Raw genomic sequence first — 15102 nt, 5'->3', positions numbered from 1 at the left:
AGGGCAATTAGGGATGGACAATAAATGCTGGCCTTACCAGCGATGTGCACATCCTGTGAAAAAATACATTTTAAAAATGTGAGGACTGTTATCCTTGGAAATCAAAAGGCTGAGAGGAATTTTGATGGCAGTAATCAAAATCATGGCGATGTGGACAAAGGAGACAGGGTAAAACTGTTTCCACTCATGAAGGAGTTGAGAACGAGAGGGGACAGATTGACAAAATAAGCAAAAACGAAATGTGTGGTGGACGCTAGTTCAATTGAGGCATTCAAAAGAGAATTAGACTATTATTTGAAAAGGAACAATGTGCATGGTTACCGGGAGAAGGCAGGAGAATGGCACTAATTGAAATGCTCATTCAGAGAACTAGTGCAGGCACGATGGGCTGAATGGTCTCCTTCTGCACTGTAACAATCCTGTGATTCTGTAATTCTGTGATTCCCACAACTACAATTCAGAACAAGTAGTACTTGGAATGCTACTGATTGAAAATCAATGTGACTTATTTGGGTCTGCCTCTGGAACTAGATAGAGTACAGTGTCATCAAGTGGGTACCAAAATGTCAATTATAATCTTGGATTTATGATCTCATAGAGTGAATAATGGATGGCATGAGAATCAAATCGTTTGTTTTCCAATGTTTAATTCTACAGTTCACAGGATTATAATAAAGAACGTGGAATAAACTGCCTTGATTTAACAAAAAGTGCCTTTGGCTGTAACCTATATAACATGATGCTTATTTAGTAATTGAAAAAAATGTGTTTCAGAGCAATCTCCTTTTGTTTAGAATCAATATTTTGAAATCAAATAAATTCCTCTGGGCTTTCATGAATAAAACCATCAGAATGTCTATGCTAATCAGTGATAATGATTGGTTATCTCTCTCTCTCTCTCTCTCTTATCTACTGATCTATGTATCTGTCTATCAGTATGTCTGTCTGCTTATCCATTTATCTACCTACCTACCCATGAATTTCACCTGTGTATTTCCCTCGTCCACCCTTCCCTCCTTCCTTCCATCCTGCCTGCCTATCTTCCTACCTACCTACCTACCTATAGTGCTTTCAAAGAGCAAACACAGGTATCTTGGGCCGAATGGGCTCCTTCTGTGTTGAGACCTTAAAAAAGTCTCATGGCATTGTTGATGAAAAGATATAAAATATCTTTGATATAATTCTATGAATTTTGATTTTCTATCCCTCTATCTCTATGATGGTGTCAGCCATGACTCAGTGGGTAGCACTCTCACCTCTGAGTTTGAATGTTGTGGGTTCAAGATCCACTTGAGAGAAATAATCACAAAAATTTAGGCCAACATTTCAGTGGAGTACTGAGAGAGTGCTGCATTGTCAGAGATGCTGTCTTTTGGATAAGACTTAAACCAAATCTGCTGCCTTATGACACCTATGTCATAGGCATCCTATGACACCATTTCGAAGGAGAACAGAGAGGTTCTTCCCGGTGTCCCGGCCAATATTTACCCCTCAATCAACATCACGAAAGAACAGATTATCTGGTCATTATCACAATGCTGTTTCTGGGAGCTCGCTGTGTGCATTTTGGCTGCTAAGTTTCCTATAGTACAACAGTGGCAACACTTCAAGCAGTGCTTCATTGGCTGCAAAGCACTTTGGGATGTCCAGAATTCATGAAGGGTGCTATGCGTGTTCTTCCTTTGTTCTAATATGTGTCTTGTTAATTTTTCTGTATTACGTTTGGTTTTCTAGTTGTGAAGATCTGTGTCCACCCGGGAAACATGGATCCCAGTGTGAGGAGCGATGCCCTTGCCAAAATGGTGGAGTATGTCACCATGTGACAGGAGAATGCTCATGTCCTCCTGGATGGATGGTAATCTCTATCTATTATGTATATTGTTATCAATCTTATGTCTTTGTGCACACTTCATGTGCACAAGCATTACTTTCTGTTGTCATGCGATTTTGGTAATGCTTCCAATTGTCAGCCTTTAAAACTGGAACTTCCCATGTAAACATTTTATACTGCTGCTTCTCCATGTAATCAGTTGCATTGCCACACCTTGGTAATGAAACAGTCAAATCACTCAGAATGCATTTTGAAGCATCCCCACAAGTTTTCACTCTAATCAAGGCCCTCATGTCTAAAAGAAGGTTTGAAACAAATTGAAAGAAATATGGCAATGATTAATCATTTCCATTGGATTGTTACTTGTATCTATTAGTGCCTTCATTAAAGTTTTTACTTCCAAGGCCCCGCTCAAGATTTGATTTGATATTTATGCCTGGCATAGTGACTCTGTTTGATGGCCCGTATTTCAGCTTGAAGATGTGCAGTGTGCACACTTTCCCAGATCATATCGGTAATATTTACGATAGGCAAATAGTAGCTTGCTTCTTACTTAGAGTCTACAACACAGAAGCCTATACCATTGTTTATGCTCCACATCTGTGTCCTCCCACCCTATATCCTTCTATTTCTTTCTCCCGCATATGTTTATCCAGCTTCTGCTTAAATGCAACTATGCTATTCACCTCAACCACTCCCTGTGGTAGTGAGTTCCACAATCGAACACTTTCCTAAATTCCTTATTGGACTTATCAGTGACTACCTTATGTTTATGCTCCATAGATTTGGTCTCCCCAACTCACCACCCCCACCCTCCACCCCCCACCCAACCCCGACCAGCTATCCCCATCCCCGGACAGAGTGGAAACATCTTGTCAACATTTGCCCTGTCAGTCCCCTTCATAATTTTAAAGACCTCTATCCAGTCACCCCTCAGCCCTCTCTATTCTAGAGTAAAGAGACCCAGCCTGTTCAGCTGTTCCTGATAAGTATATCCTCTCAATACAGCTACTGTGCTTGTGAACCGCTTTTGCACCTTCACAAAGTCTCGATATCCTTTTTATAATATGGAGACCAGAACTGTGCACAGTGCTCCAAGAATGGTCTAACCAAAACTGGATTAAAGTTTAAAATCACTCCTCTGCTTTTCAGTTCTCTCTCTGTCTTGACAAAATCCAGTTGGTAGTTTATCAAAATTGGTTATGTTATAAAAATGTGCTTCTAGTAGATTTAATAAAGTTATAAATATATTGGCTTGGAAAGTAGATAGATTTGACTATAGGCATTGTGTGTTGAACATTATGGAGGAGAAATATCACCTGTCAAAAGTAGTTCCACCAATATAATGATTTGATGTAACGGGGTTTAAGAATTCTAAATAATACAGGTTCTGTTCACTGTGTTAGCAAATGTGGAAGAGTAACCAAAGAGACTCTTCACATGTGCTGCACATATTTGGTAGCATCGTTTGGTGGTGCAGAACTCGAGTATTGCCGAGAAAAGAGACATGTCGAGGCTTTTTGTCTTGCACTCGTCAGGACACTTCGCAAGAATACCGATATAAGGGAAAAACAACAATTTATACTGTGGGTGAAGAGAGTGCTGATTGGTTGGTAAGTGGGCTCTGATTGGTACCAATCAGCACTCTTCACATACAAGACAAATTGTTGTTTTCCCCTGATATTGGTATTCTTGCAAAGTGTCCTGATGAGTGCAAGATGAAAAACTTTGACATGTCTCTTTTTTCAGCAGTACATATTTCCTAGTTGCGTTGTGTTTAACCAATGTCATTTTACATGGGGTAATTTTACCGACTTGCGTTTCCAGTTTTGCCGTTCAGCAGTGCTACCTCAGGAAATTTACCCTTGAATCTGTGTTACGTGTATTACAATGACAAGCCATGCACTTAACTTTACCTCTGTGATACAAGATTCCTAATTACAGTAGTGACAGGAAGGGAGAAAAAGTTTAAGTGTGGACTCAAAGAACATTTTGTTCCTGCTTAAAACAAAATTATTGGCACTCCTCTCACACAATGTTCTCACTCTCGCTTTCAGCTCAAATCAAAAAGTGCTTCTAGGATTGAGACTGGTTTGAAAAAGTATGTAAGTGTAATGGTTAAAAAAAGATAAACGATTGACTGAAATACTTAACTTTTAAAGGGAACAGTATGTGGTCAGCCTTGTCCTGAAGGAAGACATGGAATAAACTGCTCGCAGGAATGCCAATGTCACAATGGTGGACAATGTGACTCCGCCACTGGTCAGTGTCAGTGTGGAGCTGGCTACACAGGAGAGAGGTAATGGAACCTATCAACTCTCGATCATAATGTGGCAGTCACTTTCATGTATCTTTATACTGTGTACTTGGCCTCTCCCCTAACCACCGCTTTAACCTCATCCACTCCTACAACCCTCTGGGATTTCTATGCTCCTCCAATTCTGGCCTTGCGCACATTCACTATTTCCATCGCTCCATCATTGGTGTTTGCGCTTTCAGCTACCTGGGCCTTAAGTTATGGAATTCCCTCCCTGAACCTCTCCCTCTCTCTCTTCCCATAAGACACTCCTAAAAACCTAACTCTTTTGACCAAACTTTTGGTCACCTGGTCACCTAATATCTCCTTATCTGGCTCGGAGTCAAATTACATCTCGTATTGCCGCTGTGAAGCACTTTGGGAGGTATAAGTGCTACATAAATGTAAGTTGTTATTGCTGTATGTTTCTGAAGAGGTAACATATGGACAATAACATACAGAACAGCTGGCCAGCTTCAAGGTAGGTTCAGCTATTAAGTCAGTTGAACTGGTCTGAAGTTAATGTTCCCTCTATATTACTTTTGTTTTGGTCTAATTTGATAGAATGTGGTTTATATTGCCCTCAGGCATGTAACTATAACTATAGTATTACATTTTAGGAAATAAAAATATCCAGTTTCATACTTATAATAGTGATACAGCCCATGAAAAGACACTGGGCCAGGCTTTGTTGCCAAAATAATGGTGAGTTTAATAGTGTTTGGCATTATTAATGTGTAAATTATTCTGCAATTTCTGGCATGGGGAGATTCCCAGGGAAATGTGTTTCGCTACAAGTTGCTGGACAATTTATGCCACTCTGCCATTAACTCAAAAAAACCAGCATCTTGCCCCCAACCTTCCTGCAAGTTTCATGAAATTGCAACATTAGCACATTAATTACCCATTAAACCTGTCACAGAAAGTTACAGCTGGTACTTAACAGTGTAAGGACCCCTTTGCTGCTTAAACTCTCCTACCCTGAAAGGGAACAATTTAAACTGTTGAGTCTAATTCATGCAGCTAGTAAATTGTTCCCAGAAGTTTTTAAAATATTATGTATTTAAATGTTTTCCTTCTTTTCCTTTCTTTTTTCTCTCTCTCTTTGTCCAGTCTTTCTTTCCCTCCCTTTGCTTTTGTCTCTGTATCTGATTTGATGCTAATTCACCATATGTCCTTCCCTGTCGTTCCTCTACAGTGTCAGCTGTGGTTCAGTAGGTAGCACTCCAGGACTTGAGCTCAAAAATCCAGGCTGACATCCCCAGTACGGTACTGAGGGAGTGCTGCACTGTTGGAGGTGCCATCTTTCAGCTGAGACGTTAAACCAAGGCCCTGTCTGCCCTCCCAGATGGATGTAAAAGATCCCATAGCATTATTTCGCTAAAGAGCATGAAAGTTATCCTCGGTGTTTTGGCCAATAATTATCCCTCAATCAACATCACAAAAAAAAATTGATCATTATCAAAGTGGGGTCTTGCAGTGCTCAAATTGTACATTACAACAGCAACTACACTTCAAAATGATTTAATTGACTCTAAATGCTTTGGAACATCTTGAGGTTGTGAAAGGCGCTATAGAAATGCAAGTCCTTTCTTTTTTCTTGTTGCCTCTTTCTCAACCCTTAAGTCTCATTCGTTAAGGAGATAGACTTTTGGCTCCACCATTCACGGAGGTCCCAGATGTTCTATTGTCCAGTCTGAGCTGTTATCAGTTCTCATTCCCAGCGAAGTACAGCTCAAAGACGTGTTGAAAATGAAGGGTGAAGGGTAAAGTCTAACTAACAGTGGACGCAGCGAAATGGCTCACTCTGGGGAAATCTTGGCCACAGCTAAAAACAAGGCAATCCAATTACCCGGAGAATGCATTAAGCAAGAACCAAAAAATTGCTTTATAGTATGCTCGCTGGAAAGAAGCTCTGTCCTCTGCCTGATCTCCTTGCGGCTGAATGTATTCCAGCTTACCTTTAATGCTAGCACTAATATGTCTGCAATAATGCTGCTGGGTCACTTGTTAAGCTGTTGAACATGCACTTAGCAATTTCAAACCTACAAATGTAGCTTAATTTACCCGTGGAGAGTGAGTGCATGCTTTAATCCTTTTAGTTTCGATTGACTGATGCAAACTTAATGGGGTGGTAGATGCAGCTAGGTGGCCCAGCCTTAGAACATGCCTCTAGTGTAAAGAATTCTGCTTTTTGCATCTAAAAGGTTCTAGCCTGCAGTGTAGCTATTAGTGGGAACGCTCCACGCTGTCATTTCTGTGTAACTTACCACCAGCTATAAGAAACTCCTGCATTGACGAATGAAGTGCGTCAGTAATTCCTCAAAACTGTCTAAGTTAAATCATGCTAGATCAACAACCTTTATTTATATAGCGCCTTTAACAAACTCTCCTCATCCGCCCTCTGGTACTTTTACCAATTATCTTAAATCTATGTCCTCTGGACACCAAAATTCCGGCCACTGAAAACAGTTTCTCCTTATTTGTTCTTTCAAAACTCTTCATAACTTTATAACATCAGTCAAGGGAGAGTTTTATGCAGATTATCTGCTTCTGATAAGTACCTTCTAAAGTATAAACAGGATAACAGCAACTTTCAACTGTACAGCACTTTTAGGCCAGATTTTAACTTATTTTAAAACCATTCACAGAGTTAAAATTGGGCCCTTTAAAGTAGCAAGACATACCAAAATGTTTCATAGGTATGATTATCAAACAGAATTTGATGCTGCGCACGTAAGGAGATATGAGGAGAGGTGAACAAAAGCTTGGAAGGTTTTAAAGAGCAGCTTAAAGGGGAGAGAGAGAGAGAGAAGTGGAGAGTTTTAGGGAGGGAAAATAGAGGGCTTAGAGCTTGGCATTTGAAGGCATGGCCTCCGATGGTGGAGTGATGATGGAAATCCAGGGATACACAGGAGGCTGGAATTGGAGTAGTGCAGATATTAGCTCGGAGGGTTGTGGGGCTGGAGAAGACTACAGCAATAGGGAGGAGCCAGGGCAATGGAGGGATTTGAAAACAAGGATGGGAATTTTAAATTTCTATGCACTACCATGGGCTGTCGTGGTGGGACCTGCCGCAGGAGATTCGGCAGCCCAGCCAAAAGTCCATTGACTTCCGGCGGGACCAGACAACCCCAGGGGCGGGCGGGGCTGAAAAATCCCCGCCCATCGTTCCTGCTGCACTTCCAGGAGCAGGAGAAAACCTGAGCTCCCTTTCAAGTTGCGCAAGGGGTAAAGCTGTTGACATTTAATTTAACACAAAAGCTTTTTGCTAATTTATTCTCGCGCTGTGGGTGCCTTTGGCAAGTCCAGGTTTATTGTCGATCGCCAGCCTGAGGCGTTGGCATTGGGATGTTTTCGTGAGCAGCTGCAGTCCTCGTGGTGAGGCAGGCAATTCTCAGCGTATTTTGTTTTTTGTGCTCTTACTCTATTCAGTGTTCGTTGAACATTTTGTTTCTTTTCAGACAGCAGATGTTGGATGAACATTTGGGTTCAATTAGTTACAGATGACTCATCTAAAATTACATTTTGGACCAAAAAAAAAGGAGTTTTGGTTATTTAAATGCAAAAAAAAACCTGTCTGTTTACCCCTTTTAATGTGGTGATTCATGATTAAATGTTTCAAACGTTGTGGGTTTGAATGGCGGACTGCTGAAGCTCTGTTCTACAGCCGTCCGTGTGCGTTGTGGTCGTGTTGCTTCAATGCTGCTAATTATTCTACTAATAGGGAAGCTGGGTTTGTGAGCTTCAAGTTTGGACTTTTCTATCAGCCGTGGCTCAGTGGATACAGCGCTCTCAGCACTGAGTCAGGAGGCCAAGGGTTCAAGCCCCACTCCAGAGACTTGAGCACACAATCCAGGCTTGACGCTGCAGTGGCAATGCTGAGGGAGTGCTGCACTGTCAGAGTTGCTGTCCTTTGGATGAGGTATTGAACAAAGGCCTCATCTGCGCTCTCACGCAGGCATAAAAGATTCCGTGGTACCATTCCAAAGAAGAGCAGGGGAGATCTCCTCGGTGCTCCGACTGATACTTATTCCCCATCAATATCGCCAAAAACAGGTCACCTGGTCGTTATCACATTGCTGTTTGTGGGAGCTTGCTGTGTGAAAATTGGCTACTATACATTATGGCAGTGACTACAGTTCAAGAAGTGTTTCATTGGCTGTTAGCATCCTGAGGTTGTGGAAGGTTCTACATAAATACAAGTCTTTTTCACATATTCTGATTTTGATTCTGGGAGTGCGGTACTGAACCTTTCAGCAGCATACAGTTCCAATGGATTATGTAGAGCTTTGTGCTGCTCAAAATTAAATGGGTCCTTATGGTTAAACAGGCACCATTTACCCAGATTTATTGGTCATCCCTTCGCCTCATGTAGCACAATGAAACCTCCAGCCTTGAAAGCTTTCCTCTTGCTGGTTGATAAGTACACACTATAAAATGACCAATTCACCAAGTATTGCCCAATCCATTCACAGAGCAGGCACATTTTATGCCATTTTTGTTACTTTTCTATGCTTCAGATGAAGACTTTTACTTGTTACTCTCCACGATTTTTATTATTATTGTATATTTGATTTAGGTTAATGACCCTATAAGATAGCTAATCTCAGAGATTCCTATTATAAGATCCTATTTACCAGAATAATACAATGTTTTGCCCTGGACATGCCCTTTGAACATCATGGTGAAGATACAAATGCAAAAACTTTTACATATGGATATACACCATGGAAGCAAAGGGACAAGGAATTAGTGGCAACAAACATTTTGCCATCTAATCTATTTTGTGGGCAATGTTTCTGTTTTAGAAATTTAATGAAAGACCGCATCGAAACATTAACACTTTAGTGCTTTCAGAGGCAGTGTGAGCATTAATTATCCATCAATCCTTTGCTGAGTTGTCCAAAACAGTACCCCAGCAGAATAAGGTCAATTCAATGGCATTGAAGACCATTACTCCATGTCACAGAGCTTTTCCCAATTCACAACAGAAATAGAGTAGGCTTTGTCCAAATTTTGTGCCTTGGACAAAATAAGTCGCCAACAGACAAGTGCAGCATTGTGTTGCAGTCATGTCTGGGCTAGATTCTGAGTGGCAAAACAATTTTACCCTGCTGTCTGTAAATAAATTGCCTATACCCAAATAGGGGAAATTGCTGTACTAATTTCGTTTTTTATTAAAATAGATCTTTTAATTAAGAAATAAAAGTGTACATTGGCCCGACACACTAAACGTAGAGTCACGGCTTCTCAAAATTTCAACTGCGTCTTCGGGACGCTATTCTCTGAGGGTTTGGGAGTAACTTCACATGGGCCTGAATCTTCTGGTCCATGTCCGGGAGTAGGCCCCGCTCGTCGACACACGGTAACATCGGGCATGCGTCCCGAAGTCACCACGCGTCGTTCCGATCTTCAGTTCGGCGGGCACACACTGGTGTTGGCTCCACGCCCGCCGAACTGTTAAAGGCCTATTAAGGCCATTTAAAAGAATTTTAAAAGCTGCCCGTCCAACCTTAAGGTTGTCGGGGGGCAGGCGAAGAGCCCAGGCGGCCTTCACATTTATCATGAAGCCTCATCCATGGGCGGGATGAGGTTTCATGAAGGCTTTATAAATTGAATAAAACTTTTTATTAAAATTCATTGACAAGTCCCAGCTCACGTGACACTGTCACACGAGGGGACATGTCTGAATAACTTCTTTCTCTTTATTTCAGTTCACAATGATCAAAGTAATCTCCCTGAGGCAGCTCCGTGCTGTGCAAAATAGCGCAAGCCCCGACTCTCCCTCCTCCCCTTGTCCGCACAGGGAGCGCTCAGCGCTTCCGGGTGCGCGTCACACTGGGCAGGCCTTAATTGGCCCGCCAATGTAAAATGGCACCCCCCCCCCCCAACAGCGGGGAGAAGATTCTCCCCATGGCATTTACAACACCATGTGAAATAGACCATTTCAATAAGGAATATAGGAGAAAACTCTTTATCTAGAAAGTGGTGAATGGCACAGATGCATTTAAGGGGAAATTAGATAAACATGAAAGACATGCTGATAGGGTGGGATGGAGAGGGGTGGGAGGAGGCTCATATGGAACATAAACACCAGCACAGACCAGATGGACCGAATGGCCTCTTTCTGTGCTGTAAATTCGGCTGTAATTCTATCTTGATGTAAAAAATCCATCATTGCTTTTAATTTATTTCTTCCAATGGTGCGTTACTTTCCACAAGGTGTCAGGACCAATGCTCTTTTGGATCATATGGAGAAAACTGCGCTGGGAGATGTAGCTGCCTCAATGGAGGCGACTGTTACCACATCAATGGCGCATGCCTCTGCAAGTCTGGCTTCACGGGGGATTCCTGCCAGATTCGGATGTGTCCTGACAGAGTCTACGGAATAAACTGCGACAAACACTGCCCCTGCCACCCTGAAACCACACTGAGGTAAGCAGTCAGCGGGCAATAAACTGGCCTACCGTTAAACGTGTGAAAATGCCGCTTAGGGATGTTTAGAGTATGTTCTTGGCCACTGTCATATTGCTCCCAGGTCGGTCGTACTCAATTAATCATTGAAATAAGTAAAAGGATGAATACAAAAACTGCTTCCCTGGCCCACCTTTTCTGCACACATTTTATCTAACATGTTTGGCATAACCTAGTATTGAGTTTGCCCCAAACTGAGGCAGATATCCAGTATTTTTCTGTACGCAGTAAGTTTGTTTGTTTGTTTGTTTTGTTCTTATCTCTTTCACCATGGCTAACAGGACCACTTTATAAACAGCAAACAAAGTCACTCACAGTTCTGTATGAAGTTCTGCTCTGTGTAAGTATAGAAGATAGAATTACATGTAATCTTACAACACAGAAACAGGCCATTCAGCCCAACTGGTCCATGCCAACATTTAATCTCTTCCCTCCCACCCCTTGCACCCTATGGTACAACTTGAAATGTTACAATAAAGCTGCACTTCATGAAAACATTCACTAAGCCACTTGCCTCTGCACAAGCAACTAATTTTTCAATATTGGAAAGTGAGATAGGCAGGCTCAGTGGTGTCTCTCTTGTTCCTCCTGTTTGTCTTGTTTATACCTTGTTTGATCGGAGGCAAATCAGTTTGACCAAGGGGCAGATACTCTCGGGATAGTTTTAACCAAATTTACTACGTAAGTGCAGGTTTGGGTGGAATGCTGGTTTTACATCCTCAGTAACTTCAGTGAGAGTAAAATCAGGAGACTGCAAAATAGAGAGAACAGTGTTACACTCAATCTAGTTAGTATCCCAAAGCAGGAGTTCAACTAAAATTTCTCCCTTTGTGAATCATTCTGTGTTGTAATATTCTGATTCTACAATTTATGCTACAAAGTTCTGGTTTAGTGACAGCATGACTGAGTGCTGTAAACTGTGACAAATCCCAATGACAATGGCACTGGAGCTGTACAATTTTAACTCAATTATATCTCTTGGTCGGTCTCTGTCTATTGCTTTCTCTCTCTGTCTCTCTCTGTTCCTCTGTCCCTCTGTCCCTCTCTGGCTCTCTCTGTTTCTCTATCTTTCTCTCTATCTCTCTATCCATCTGTCTATCTCTCTATCTATCTCTCTATCTCTCTCCCTATCTCTCTCTCTCTATCTCTCCATCTCTCTCCCTCACTCTATCTCTCTCCGCATATCTCGCTGTCTATATTATCATGTCTCTCTGTCTCTATCTCTCTCTCTCTCTACCTCTATCTATCTATCTATCTCTCTCTCTGTCTGCCTCCTTCTTTCCTCTTTCTTTCTCTCTCTCACTGCCTCTCTCTCTCTCCCCATTTCTATTTCTGCCTGTCTCCCTCTCTTTGTCTCTCTCTCTCTTTCCATCTCTTCCTCTCTCTCACTCTCTCTCCTTCTGTTTCTTTCTCTCTGTCAATGTCACTGTTTCTCTGTCGATCTCTCTCACTCTGCTGTTTATCTCTGTCTCTCTTTCCCTGCCTCTCGCCCACTCTGTCTTTTTTTGTCTGTCTCTGTGTTTGTCACTAAACCCTTCTTTCACTGTCTTGTGTCTCGCTCTTTCTCCGTCTATCTGTCTTCCTCTGTCTCTACATAAGATGCACACTTACCCGGACCCATGTGCATTTATGAATGTGTCCATGACTGCACCAGCAAATAAGTATATTCATCCTCCATATTGCTATTTCCCTCTGTACAAAATATTGTATTTTCCATTTCAGTTCATAATGCCAGTATAGCAGCTGAATGCTGTGGCTGTGTGTAATGTCATTTATCAAACAGGGGAACGTCTGTGAATCTCAAGCTCTCAGAGGGAGTCAAATCAATCTTGAATAACTTCAAAGCGCTGTTTCTCCCCTGTCAGTTACTGGGCGAAATGTATTCTTCGAGGGAACAATAGTGCATAAGGCAACAATTTCACAAGTGAAGATTGAAATGTTTCTCAATGTGCTCAGATCCCATCAGTATCATTGAGTAATCTTTATAGAACTGTGCCATAAATGCAAATTAAGGCATGGTAAATTTATTCACTGCTGTCAGGCCTAGTTTTGCATACTGAAACACATCCTGGACATCAATTTGCTACAGCCCCTGCTTGAGATTGGCCTACAGTTGATATTCTTGCTCTCTCCCCCGCCACTGAATGATACACTTATTTGCAAGGATTAAATCAGCTGTGGTCTTCAGAAAGACAGGTGTTTCAGGTGAGGACAGCTACCCATTTAACAGGTAGCGCAACTGAGATTAATAGTCTCTCAGGGCAGTCTGCACTGTCTTTTCCAATTACTGGTTTGGTGATGAGCTCCTGAACAAATGCTGACCTTGGTTTCAAGCTTCCAGTTCATTAACTAAGAGTCATTTTTACAGTCCCACTGGTGGAGCACATTATGTTTAGTGACCGGCTTGCAAAAGAACATTATGAAATAGGAGCTGGCATAGGCCATTCAGCCCCTTGAACCTGCTCTGCCATTCAACAAAATCATGGCTGATCATCTACCCCAACTCCACCTTCCCACACTATCCCTATATCGTTAAATTCCCTTAGTACCAAAAATCTATCAATCTCTGTCTTGAATGTACCCAAATTCTGAGCATCCACCGCTCTCTGAGGTGGAGAATTCCAAAGATTTACAACCCTTCGAAGGAAGAAATTTCTCCTCACCTCAGTCGAAATTCCTAATCCTGAGACTGTGACCCTGTGTTCTCAATGTCCCCAGCCAGGGTCAACATTTTCTTTGCCTCTGCCCTGTCAAGGCCCCCTTATGTTTTTCAATTATATTATGACGTGGCAGGTGATGTGTGCCAGGCTGACCCAATCCACAAGGGGAGCTTGGCCACGCTAGCACAACGGTTTTACAATTTGTATTTGTTGTGAGAAGGATAATGCACTGAATTCAGAAGAATTGATTCCACTAACACCTTCAGGGATATTAAAAGTAAATTAACACATTTATTAACAAAAGTAAAAAAAAACAATAAACACACACAAGATTACAGTTACATGGTTATTTAGTCTTAATAGTTCCCAACATTCTTCATTAAACAGGCTCTCAACTATACACCCCCTTTAAGGCAATAGTTCAAAATTATAAAATCAATCCAGCAAGGTTGCCACAGCACCCACTCAACAGTGGAATTCCAAACACTTGTAACACAACTTTAGTTAATGGGCACAGCAGACTTCTGCTAAAGTGGCTAGAGGCGTTCCCCCAAGGACTGCTTCACACACTGTACCTTCCGATCTCACATGGCCACACCCCTTCCATAGCCTTCCATCCCTCTTTTTATATGTTTTCTCTCTCTTTAATCTGTAAATTCCATGTTTTACAGGTCTTTGGAAATTTATTTTTCCCATAAAAAAAAATCTTTCATGTTGTCAATATGACCTCTTTCCTTTTGGAAAGAATAAACATAATAACCTTTCCCTATTCATCTTGTTAGTTGTAAACATCCTACGGTCTCTTTGAAACATAAACACCTTTCCACTTATCTTAATATGCAAATTTCATTCACACCTTATCTGTGGAACCCTCACCCTCACTTGTCCATCTCCATCTCAAAAGTCTGCTTTACACCTAACTCTTTGATAATTTCAACCTTGCAGTCTATCTGACTCTAATTCAATTAAATCAGTCACACAGACAGAATCATCCACACTTACATCCTTAAGCCTACAATAATATTATGAAAAATATTACAGTTTTGTGACAATTAGATTACCTCTCATTCTTCTGACCTCCAGGAAACCTAAATCCATTCTACTCAACCTTTAAATCCTCTCATTCCACAAATCAATCTAGTGAACTGTTGTCTGATTTCCTTTAGTTTGGGTGGTCGTGCATAGGAAGATCCCAGCCCAAAATGGACCCGGAACTGAATGATTATCAGAAACAAAATGAGGGTGAGGGGAGAAGATTGCATGAGTAATGAGAGCAAAATACTGCAGGCAATACTTGCAGGGATATGACCACATATGGGACAAATATTATTTCAGCCTTTGTAAAAGCCTTTAAATTGTTTTCTCAGCCTTGCCAACACCTGTATTGGGGAGGGGTAGGGTTGGGGAGCTGGGGAGAAGTGCTAAAAGAACAAAAGACACCAAGTGAAAAATATGAAGTCAGGGAAATGAGTCTTTGTGTAACAACCAATATGATAGTTATTTTTAACTAATTTTCATAATAGATTCACATTCTTTGGGTTGGTGGGTTGATCAGAGATGACCTATTCTCTTCTAAATTTGACCTGGAATTTTCCCCACCCAAGGCCATTGTTTCCAAGATGCCTCTCCATGGCATTAGTGATGTGCTTGCTGCATGTGCCAGGTGTGGAGGCGGGCTGAGTGGAAAGCCTGTCTTGGTGTATCGGCAATTCGTCAAAGCAAAAAAGAGCAAAAAACATCCCTCCGGTCCACACCCCTCACACCCCCAACACACTCCCTAAGCCCCATCCATGTTAACCCATGCCACCTCATGCCTCCCACTCCCCTTGGCCTCTCGT

At 41.7% G+C, this 15102-nt stretch overlaps 1 protein-coding gene across 1 annotated transcript in view; it reads left to right on the top strand.

Moving 5' to 3' along the window:
- The window catches only part of megf10 (multiple EGF-like-domains 10), a 176436-nt gene that overhangs the window by 109667 nt on the left and 51667 nt on the right, over positions 1–15102 (top strand). Inside the window, exons 7-9 of the mRNA XM_078559641.1 lie at positions 1735–1855; positions 3994–4130; positions 10353–10565. Of these exons, the coding sequence (XP_078415767.1) occupies positions 1735–1855; positions 3994–4130; positions 10353–10565 (471 nt within the window). The remainder of the gene's footprint in view (positions 1–1734; positions 1856–3993; positions 4131–10352; positions 10566–15102) is intronic.

The sequence above is a fragment of the Cetorhinus maximus genome, chromosome 2 (assembly GCF_964194155.1).
Source record: "Cetorhinus maximus chromosome 2, sCetMax3.hap1.1, whole genome shotgun sequence".
Taxonomy (NCBI): domain Eukaryota; kingdom Metazoa; phylum Chordata; class Chondrichthyes; order Lamniformes; family Cetorhinidae; genus Cetorhinus; species Cetorhinus maximus.
This window is presented reverse-complemented; position numbering and strand designations above follow the sequence as displayed.